The sequence below is a fragment of the Calidris pugnax genome, unplaced genomic scaffold (genome assembly GCF_001431845.1).
Source record: "Calidris pugnax isolate Ruff unplaced genomic scaffold, ASM143184v1 scaffold15, whole genome shotgun sequence".
Classification (NCBI taxonomy): domain Eukaryota; kingdom Metazoa; phylum Chordata; class Aves; order Charadriiformes; family Scolopacidae; genus Calidris; species Calidris pugnax.
Genome location: NW_015090774.1, coordinates 853,702 through 865,016, shown reverse-complemented (window position 1 = coordinate 865,016; position 11,315 = coordinate 853,702). Strand labels below are relative to the sequence as shown.

Sequence of the window (11,315 nt, the reverse complement as noted above, 5' to 3'; positions counted from 1 at the left end):
GGGGGGGGGAAGGGGTGAGGGTGGTGGTCTGTCTTCACATTTTTCCATTCTACTTTTCATTTTAATATTGATATTTCTCGCACTTTTCAAGAACATGAAAAAGATATGTTTCATGTGTTTCTCCCTTTCTTCATTGCTTCCGTTTCACTAGACACAAAATACTGACTTTCTTCCCAGTTATTTGTAATTGATTGTTGGACAATTACCTCTGGTTTCATGACCACCAAGTGGTTAAAAACATTTCTTCACATGCAGAAAATTTTAGCTGAGGAAGACACAGCAAGTTGACATTCCTATTATTGCACAAGTTAAAGTCATACTTACTATTCAACTTCTCACTTTTGTTTCTTTTTCTCACACTTGGAATTTTTACTTTTCAGCTCACCTATGCCCTGCTGTCGTACAGCTCTCCTGTCTGCTGAGTGGGTGCCTTGAGTCCTACAGATAATCAACGCCCATCTAGGGCAGGCTGAGTCTCAGCATTTAATTACCAGCATTAAATGCTGCCAGATGTGGTAAAACCTGCTGCCCTCTAAAGCCAGTGGCCTGCTCACTGGAAGCAGATGTTGCACCAGTCATCTTGTGGTGGATAAAATGACTTAGGGTCACTTTAATCACAGAACAAAATTACAGCTGGCCTTCACTGTAACCAGATGAAGGATTCATATTATAGTTCAGGATATGCAGTGATGCATATTTAGGTTCAACTTCAGGTCTCTAACACCACTGTGGTTCTTGGGGAAGTTTATTATTACAGTGCTGTATATTTACTGTAAAACTTAAGGCTATTTTAATCAATGTTTCCCTCTAAAAGAGAAAGTTAATGAAAAGAGTTTGAAATATTCTTTTACTTCTTGTCATGGAAAAAAAAAATCTCAAATAACCAAATTACTGTGTATTCATAGCATAACATGGCTCCCACCGGGAATTGCAGGGAGCTGGGTCTCTCTTTTTAATGAGAAGACAGGGCTCATTGGCCCTATCAGCACTGCATCAATACAAGAAATCACAACACTCCAAGACAACTTGTGTCTTGGCTGGAGAATCAGAACATACGACTGAACATCATTAGAAAGTCTCAGGTGACATGAATTCTCCAAACTGGGAGCAAGGCTTGGCTGAAATTTCTAACTTCTCTGTTCCTTCTGTACAAGGAGCATATGAAGGACCATAGACGACAGTGAGCAAGCAACCTCCTTCACAGGAGAAGAGTGATATAGAATAACAGAAAGGTTAGAGTTGGAAGGGACCTTAAAGATCATCGAGTTCCAACCCCCCTGCCATGGGCAGGGACACCTCCCACTAGAGCAGGTTGCTCAATCCAGCCTGGCCTTAGACACTTCCAGGGATGGAGCATCCACGGCTTCCCCGAGCAACCTGTTCCACTGTCTCATCACCCTCACAGTAAAGAATTTCTTTCTAGTATCTAATCTAAATATCCCTTCTTTCAGTTTAAAATCATTATCCCTCATCCTCTCGCTCCACTCCCTGATAGAGAGTCCCTCTCGGTCGCTCCTGCAGGCCCCCTTCAGGTACTGGAAGGCCATTATAAGGTCTCCCCAGAGCCTTCTCTTCTCCAGGCTGAACAACCCCAACTGTCTCAGCCTATCTTCATAGCAGAGGTGCTCTAGCCCTCTGACAATTTTCGTGGCCCTCCACTGGGCCCATTGCAACAGGTCCATGTCCTTCTTGTGTTGAGGACTCCAGAGCTGGATGCAGTACTCCAGGTGGGGTCTCATGAGATGAGAGGGACGAAATCAGTTTCCTTGACCTGCTGGCCATGCTTTTTTTGATGCAGCCCAGGATGCAGTTGGCTTTCTGGGCTGAAGCAGGGATGGAACTAAATTACTGGCCTGCTATAGAGAAGACCTGCAATAGTAAGATGGAAGGGAATGTCATCATCTTCCCTTCCTTTAGAGAAAAGGACACCAGGATTAAGTATACATCTGCAAATCTATGCCACAAAGAACTTGTTTGCTTTAAACAAATTAAATGCCCATCAATTTATTCTGTATGATTGGAAACAAGTTCACAATTTTTTACTTCAAATTTTCTGTATAACATACAGGAAAGAGGTACTTTAAGACAACTTGCAGTTCTGGGAAATGGAGGAACAGTAGGATTAGAGTAAGAATTTGCTGTTGCATCTTAAAGGAAGCAAGGGCTTCAGGGAGAATGCTGTATCCAAAACAGGAACATTTTCAAGTGCTTTCCAGAGTTGAGCCAGCTAATTCACACAGAATAATCAGCAGAATCTGACTCCTAAACCCTCTAGTCACCTTTGAAAATAAAACTTGAACAGTAATATTTATACTGCAAAAGCCAGAGTCAGAACAGAGTGTTGTTTCTTCTTCCGAACAGATGGTAGCATCTGTCTGGAAATGTGGTATGTAAGAGCAGAATAATTTTAGCAGGAGATTTCTCTGTTCTTCAGCTTTTTGTTGAGCTTATCCTCATGAGTATTTTCCTCCTCAATCCCAAATTTTCACTGGGTACTATTGCATCACCAGTGTGTTTCTTACCCCCTACCTTCTTGCAGAGTAATGATGATTTATCAATGCTTATAAATTACTCTGAAGATATTGAGTACAATGTAAGAAGTATTATTAAGCAACACATTTTAAGCAATTCAGCCTGAAGAAATGGCGACATGACAAGAGCACATCAGCAGGAAAAGCATTAACCCAGCCCTGAAAAGGACAAATTGAATCCAGATGAAATTCTATTTAAATCCACTGACCAAAATTTAACAATTTTGCATGACTACCAGGAAGAATGATCCTGTGGTAGCAGTTCTCTGGTAGCGATTATTTAAATAACAGTAAGGATATAGAGATATATTAGAAAGAATGCTTGAGTGTATGTTATTACTAGATCAATAAAAATATATAGCATCATCTTCTGTAAGTCGTTCTGAGGAAAAAAAATCTCCATCACAGAACTGAAAAAACTACTTTTTGTGAAGATGCAAATAGCTTTACACAAATATCAACTGGTCATCCCAGAATGAATTTGCTATTATTCTCACATTCAAAGCATAAAAACATACTACTGTGCTAAACAGACCTACGACAATGTGAAAATAAATTATGTTATTCTTAAAGAAAAGTCTTTCAGTTATTATTTTCCATCTGTAAGTATAAATCTACTTCAAAAATTGAGTATGAAATAAAAATTTCCTGCATAGAGACAGTAACAACCTTTTAAAAAATATTAAAGGTACGACAGAAGCCAAATAAAAGACAAACTAGACACACAATGTCTGGCTCTTAATACATGGATGTAGCTTAATATCAATGGGCCTCTGGAAATACAACAGAATGCCCACACACCATGAATTAATAGTATCAGAACAAAGTCTACAATAGTCAGCATGAATCAGTTCAGTCCTACAGCTGTTAACATTGCAACTCAACTATTTTTTTTCTGTATGCCACACAATGCTGTAGCTACGGCAAAAGAAATCCTATGACACTCTTCATGTTGCTTGTCAACTACCAGGAATAATAAAAAGAGACAGTAGTTAGAAAACTGCCACTCCCTTCACAGTCCGTGCAATCTGAGGACTTCGAAATTTGAAAGTAATAGGTGGACACAAAAGTAAAGTGACAGAACTTCAAAGCAACTGCCTAGCAGTTTCAGAGTCCAGACAACTGTGTGTTTTTCAGACTCACTTGCCAGGACACAGAGGCTGCGCTAGAGATTGCCATGTGCAGTGCACAGTACCAGGGCATTCAGGTAGTAAAAGTATCTTTGCAACAGCTCAAGAAAGGACTTATTAAGTCTCTTCATAGATAAGGATCTCATTCACCATATATGTAGGCTGGCAGTTATGCACTGCTAATAATCTTAAAGGACTAACCTGATATTCATACATGCAATATTATAATGTGTTCATGTTTTGCAAAATAGGAGGCCTATTTTATCTACCCTCAGTTCTCATACCAGACCTGTGATCACTGTATTTGAGTGTCTATTCATTCCAAAACCTCAAAGCAACACAAAAAGTAAACAAACATAAACGTGAGTGTTGGTTGATAAGCATACAAAGCACTGTTAAAAAAAGTGAGTTTCATTGTGCTATAAAATCTCAGCTTTTTGAAGCAGTTCCAATATAAGCTGCAACTTTCAGAGAGTAGATTTTTTTCTTGGTTTGCCTGAGTTTAGCTACATGGGATAATTTACCTTTCACAGACAAGAGGTCTGGATTCATTCAGGACTGGTCCCAGGGATGAGCAAGGCTGTCGGGGAGGCGGCGCTATTGGAATAGAGGAATCCAGGGAACTTGTTTTCCGATGCAGCGTCTCCTGTGCCAACCCAGAGACCTCACCGTCACTGGGACAGGTTCCAGCTTTGCTGTGACCACCTGCTGATGGAAGCTCTGGCCCAACTGCACCTTGCAGGGCTAACTCTGCAGCTGCTTGCTCAGCCTCCAGCGTTGGTGATGCTGGAGGTGACAATCGGGGCTTGCGTTTAGTGGATGCTCCGGAAAGCAGTTTCAGCAAACCTTTTTTTTCTTTCTGTAAAGCAAAAGCAGTGCCTCATTTTAGAACAAAAGTCTCCTGTGAAGAACTGAACACTTCCTTCTGATAGATGCCACCATGATCAGAGAGGACTCCATAAATTATGAGAAGATATTTGAGATTGTACAAATTACAAAAGATAATTACAAAAATTTTAAAAGAGAAAGATAATTATTCATTTCTAAAGAGGAAAGCAGTAAGTCATTTGGACCATAAACTGGCTACATTGTTTCACTTAGTTAAGTAAAGGCTTACCTTAAAAGCCAATGGCACAGGCCCAAATGTTGTGTAGAAGGATTGAGGAGTTAGATTCCCATTGTGGGAATCTAAGAAGTGAAACATTTTGTTAACATGAAAGTTTCTAAGGAGGCATAAAGAGTCATTTCAAACCAAGCAGGGAGAAAAGTCTGCCCTGGAGGCTGCTGTTTAGATAAGTGTCTTTTATTTATCCTCCCTGGTAAGGGAAGACCTTCATGATTTAGCAGAAATTTGCCACAAGGGGAATGTATTGTGTTTTGCTGCTCTGCTAGAGGGGAGAATTGTAAACATTCTTTTACTTGTCCAGACAGGAATCCCTGAAGACTATTACTTACCCTGAAGAGAATTATTTAAGTAGCTTTTGTGTTTCTTGTCTTTTTTTTTAAGGGGTGTGGCAGTGATCTTCTTACCAACCCTTTGACTAAGTGAATTTAGTGCTTATGAGAGGTGCCAGATTCTAAGCCCTGGAGACAAAAATAAGCTATTTAACCACAGAAAGAGAAAAGCATGAGCAATGTGAGATTTTTATTATAGCTTGGGATGCAGTGGAATTGGTGAACTGTGAATGAAAAATCCTCTGTCCTCCTTCTAAGTCTCCAAAGACTTAAAGCTATTTCAGCAAAGAACTGCTGTCTAGCAAAGAGGAAAGAAAAAGAGAAACTCAAAGAAATTAACATAGGCCAAATATGTTAGTATCTTTAACCTTAAACTACAGGTTTTCTAAAAGCCCTGCCTAAGGACACCTCAATCAGATTTCAGTGGCTATGGCTAAAGTAATTTTAAAGTTTTAGGGGCCTCCATTCAACAATAATCAACAAAAAAAAATTTAAAATGAGTGAGATTAGTGTACAGCCTATGATTAAAAACTTCATGAACTTCATTAAGGAGTACATGGGTGAAAAGTAGTAAGGTAAAGTCTAAAACATTTGAGATGTAAAGGAGGTTGTCAAAAGGAGAAAAAAAAATTAAAACTACACCACAATTGTAAAACAAAACCAGTTAGAAAGTTAGAGAGTTGTTTCTGCCCATAATACAACATAATGACATGGTCTGTTGGACAGTAAGAATCAATTTAGACAAAGAGGAAAATACTTCAAATAGAATGAAGGAAAGCAGAATCACTACAGACTACTGATCAACATTTAGAAAAAACAGTTACGTGCTTTTTTTCTTTTGTCCAATACACATTTCTGGTAACATGTTTTTAATAATCTGTAAGTGTGTCTACTTAATAAAGAAGGCAACCTAAAAGAATACTGCTGTTTTGGGGGGGTTGGGTGTTTTTTTTTTACACTACAGTATTACTAGTTTACAGAGACTTATCAATAACATTAGCTAACCATACAACTTTCTAAAGTATTCAGGAAACTGACTGCAAGTAAAGAAAAACAAAATACTTAAAATTCCAACAGTCAATCTAATAGCTCTGAACTTTACCCATTCGTCTTTTTTTTTTCTTGCTTAAGGCATGAACCTGCTACCCTATTTTAATCCTTCTCTAAAGTCTGCTCTGTATTTCATCCATCCTAAATTATTCTTGTATGGCCAAGAATAAACTTGCCCACAGCTGTAGTCACAAATTGGTTGCCTGAGTTTCAGGGTCAGTCTTAAAAACCTTACAGTGCTGCTATTCAGCAAATATAAGAAAAAAAAATAACAGATCTCTTAAGAGCTTGTGTAATGAAAATGGGAGAATTCAAAGGAATGATTTTACTCTCTACCCACCTTGCCATCCTTGTCTGCTTTACTGACAGCAGCGCTTCCACCAGCTGCTAAAGCACTCTCTGGAGATGCAGGAGCTCCAGTGTGAGTGTTTGCAGTTCTCCCACTTGTATCTCCCTCCAAAGACGAAGCAGCAACGTTGGGAGAATTCAAAGAAGTTGCCGCACATGCCAGTGGGATGGTTGAGCGGTTCACATTCACAGCGGTGACATAAGCAGCAGTATTTGGAAGCTGAGGCTGGAGCTGCTGGGAAGCAGAGTGGTGGGGAATGATCACAGCTGCAGGAATAAGGCATGTTGGACTCTGTGCTTGTATAGGTGTGACTGCTGCTGTAGGTCTTTCTTGACTGTGTGCAGCAACTAGAACCAAAGAAGAAAATGTAAGAGAGTTCATCTCTTCACAAGGCACACAAAGTGAGGTACAGTTGCTGTGTTATAGCTAATTAGTCATAAGAAGCTTCCTTCCAACCTTCATAACTTCCATTTATATTACTATAATGATAACTTAACACAGCATCAGATTTAATTTAGCCCACCAGAGTAAAGTAGCAGTACATGCTACCCTACTTGCACCAGTACGCAACAGAAGAATAACAGCACTGCAACTATTGTGGAGAAATCCAAGCTGCTAAGTAAAACGCTTTACCTACAGACAGAGATGCAAAGTGAAGATTACATTCTAGCTCTTAAGAGCTAGCTAAATCCTGCCTGGAACTTGTTTGTTCCTTTTAATATGCTGTGTAGTTGTCAGGGCACATAAAACAAAGTAGGAAGAAACACCCCTTATAGAAGCTGCTAAAAATATAATTGGATTGTTTTCCCTAAACTATTCACAAAATCCACAACAGATTTAGTGGGTCTTTCAAACAATAAGTACAGTGGCAATTACTGCTATGAGTGGTTTCTCTGAAAACGTAAGCTATTGTCTCTTGGGATGTTTAAATATAGAAGTGGATTTATTCATACCCCTGTGAAAGAAAAGGAACATCTGCATTGGAAGCTGGAGAACAGCACAGGGCTGAATATACAAACCTGAGCTGCAGCTTAGCTGCAAAGCACAGAGCTCTGCATGAACTGATTTATCCTTTCCAATAAGCAACATTGCTATTATAGTTATATGGTCAACCATACATGCTTTTGGATCATGTCAACACTGAGGGTATCTCTGCACCACTGGGTGGTATGAAGTGCAGACATCTTACCCAAATAACATGAGGCAAAATGCAGCATACCAGTGCTGCACACCCTCTTTCCTTCAAATACTGTGAAACTGGGTATATCTAAGCTGGGGGGGAGGGGGTCATCCCTCCAGTTTGGTGCCTGTACATCTCAAATGTATCAATTCACTCTGATTTTTCAGATACTAATTAGAATTTCGGGTTTGTTGTAAGTGATATCCTGGAATCAAGCCTCCAGCATTTTCTCTCTTTCTTCTGCTCTCTACAAATTCCCCTGGTAATTTGGCTAGATTGCATCAACAGTGTATTAGAGAAGACTGACAAAGTTCACAAATTTGATAGAACAATTCTACAGTATTATACCCAATTACAATCTCTAAGATAAGAGACACAAATTCTTTCTTAAAGAAAAAGCACCACTAAATGCTATATCTATTTTTTTTAATATGTAACCTGTACATACCCTGTAGCAAACCCTCCATAACTACCATGAACATTTCCAAAAGGAGAGTTCAGCAAGATTTTTTGTAAAAAATCATTAATGCTGCCGTTTGCTCATGAGACAAAGTCAGTTTTCTTACCAGTAGCTGCTACTCTTCAAGATATGTCTATAATTACATGCAGTCAATGGAGTACAAGTATGGAATAGCTTTCTGGTTTTGTTTTCTTACCCCTGATGGGAAGTGTAGGAAAAATGCATCAAGTCACCCTCTTTTCATACAATTCATCCTTAAATGAAATAGGCAGAATGTACATTTTCTTCCCAGTTCCTTTTAATCAAAGAATGCATACCCCCTCAGCGAGGGTGATGTCATCAATGTCTCACTAAGATCATTTGAGGAAGGGTCCTCAAAGTCCCGAGCTAAACTGAAACTGAAGAACAGCCCTGCAAAATGCAGCACTGATCTGTGAAGCCTCATCAAGACAGTAACATTCAGCAATGGTGCTAGGTAAAGCTCAAGATGATCACGTTTCAGATGCTGCCTACAAGGTTCTCTCTAACATTTGAACATGAAGCAGCCATTATTGCTTCAGTTCTCAAGCCCTTATAAGGGAAGGATCTGTATTTGTGACTAAACAGTACACCTTTACACTGCAATCCAATGTTAAGTTCTCTGTGAAGAGTGTGCAGTCCCTTTGATTTTTCCATTTTGGACCTGAGAAGTTAGTGGGAAGTATGTTGTCATGTCTTCCAGCTGAATGGAACTGTGAGAGCTTATTCATCTTGACAGCAGTGCAGAGACCCAGGAACAGAAGGGCCTCTGGAGCCCACAGGAGCTTTCGCCTTTGTGCTGTCACTTGTAAGCTTCCAGGCAGCTCAAAAGAAGGATTTAGAGTAGAAGCCTCCCATGCCTGAGAGGCAGGAAAGTACAGATGTTCTGCTTAGTTTCTCTTACCAGCTGCCAATAGCACCTGGTTATTTTTATTTAAAGGTAAAGAATAAAGTTGTTACAGAGGACTATCACATCTGTTCCAGCCTAAGATCAGACTGGAGGGAGATGAGGCCAATTAAGGAAATGAAATATCTAAAGACATATGTACATATCCTACGTCCAAAAGCAAACCTGGTGCTGACATCTGAACATGCACAGGGTGTTTCAGGAGATGCATGACGGCAGAGGGAGTGGGCTAATTCACGGATCTTGAGACCATATGAAACAATCATCCTTAAGGGGATAACAGATAATACCATTTTCATCTTTTGCTTTCTCTTCTGCTCTGCCAGTAAGAATCTTGTGATTAAAAAAACCTTCGTCACGACTCAGCCAAGAGATCTTAGGCCTCAAGTTGAAGGCTGAAAGAGGGAACCACTGGGATAGTTTGAAATGGAGTAATTTTTTTTCCTTCTCTTTTGAGGCCCTAGGAGCAACTGGAACAGATCAGGCTCCAGTTGTGTGGTATTTTCCTAGCCTGGCAAATCCACAGAGGAGTGCATGGATTTGGTAAACAAAAACTCTTGAAAACACCGCTATCAATCTTTTTAGATCTGGGTTTAAACAACAAGAAGACATGCTTCACTATGATGTGGCCTGCCCCAGACAGGAAAGTTATGCCTGTCAGAAATACAGATTTTTATGACATAGATGGTATTGATCTTGAAGCCAATATATATCGTCTTAGTGTTTCAAAGTCAAAGCTGGAAGAAGCTGCAGTAGAGTTTAGAGAACAAATTGGAATGTCTAAGGACCAACCCTGAAAATGAAGGAGGAATGAATGCGAAAGGTCTTCAAAGATGTTAGGAGATAATTTAAAAGTGAATGCTAAATTAGAGTAATCTGTAGTTGTTGTGCAGTTAACACAAAAAAATAAGCTATGACTCAGATGTTCTTATCACTTTTATTACTACATGAAATGCATATGAGTGTGGAAGCTCAAAGAATGTCCCCATCCCAGATACTGCTGGAATAAAAGAGACTCCACCTAAAGTACTTGCATATAAATTCCCAACAGTAGGAGTATGTACGTACACACTGTTGCTCAGAGGAGAAAAAAAGATTCAACAATTCAGAGAGATATAGCGTCACTTCAGAAAGCATTCAACTCTAAAAAAACTACCTAAAAATGCCTTAAAAAACCCCAAGACATATTTACAAATACCCTGACTCCAGCCACTTGCCCAGACAGGCTGTACAGTCTGTCCACCACACATAAAAAGCTGTTTTTGGGTTTTTTTTTTTACCTGTTCTAACTGCATTGCGAGCCTGGTTGACTGTCATTTGTCCTGTCACATGCATAAGGACCTTGGTTTGCGGACTAGTCTGGATATGCGCTGCAGAAACCACAGCTGTGGGTACTGTGCTGGAGTTCACCGCTATACCATTCCCCTGGAGCTTCTGAGATGTTCCACTAGCAGTGGAAGGGCTGACCATAGTTACCACTCGTCCCGTTTGGCCAGCCGTAGACATGGGAACTTTTGTTTGTGATGCACTTGTCACTGTCCTGCCAAAATTAAAAGCAAAACATAACTGAAAAATGAGCTAGTTACTACAACCCACAGCTCTTCTATTATCCAATTTTAGCATAAATACAATAACAGGATCATTTTGGACTTGAAACTAGATAAACTATTTAGACATTTGTATAAAAATATACCTTGTAACTGGAGCCACATAATTTCCAGGAAAAACACCAATCTTGCTTGTATGCATGGAAGTTCCCTTGAACCAGCCATCTTGACAGCGTTCAAACACTAAGAACATTTCTCCCTTCCGCAGTTCCAGTTCATCTTCTTTTCGAGGAGTGTAAGGGTATATAGCAATGTACCTAAAAGACAGGATAGTAGATGCAATTGATAAACCTAAAACAACTGAAACCATCACTTGTGTTTTCTGGCAGAGAGAGCTTAGTCAGAGATGAGAAGGCATGACAGAAAGGGTTATGCGCTGTTAGTCAATCCACTATACCGTTAACATATTAAAACAGAGCATACTAAGGGAAACAATGACCACTAAGACTATCCTCCTAACTGCACGTTAATGTAATGTACAATACTTCTACTAATATTGTCCATTTTGTGTATTAAATTAGTGACCCAAATTTAACAGGTGTTCTATTTGCTATAGGTTCACAGAATCACAGAATCACAGAATTGTAGTGGTTGGAAGGGACCTCAGAGATCATCGAGTCCAACCACA

General features: G+C 39.6%; 1 protein-coding gene across 1 annotated transcript in view; it reads right to left on the bottom strand.

Moving 5' to 3' along the window:
- Positions 1 to 11,315, bottom strand: part of SH3RF1 (SH3 domain containing ring finger 1) — a 91,657-nt gene that overhangs the window by 5,915 nt on the left and 74,427 nt on the right. The window contains exons 7-10 of the mRNA XM_014945693.1: positions 10,774 to 10,944; positions 10,361 to 10,620; positions 6,507 to 6,862; positions 4,186 to 4,520 (exon numbers count right to left, since the gene is read on the bottom strand). Of these exons, the coding sequence (XP_014801179.1) occupies positions 4,186 to 4,520; positions 6,507 to 6,862; positions 10,361 to 10,620; positions 10,774 to 10,944 (1,122 nt within the window). The remainder of the gene's footprint in view (positions 1 to 4,185; positions 4,521 to 6,506; positions 6,863 to 10,360; positions 10,621 to 10,773; positions 10,945 to 11,315) is intronic.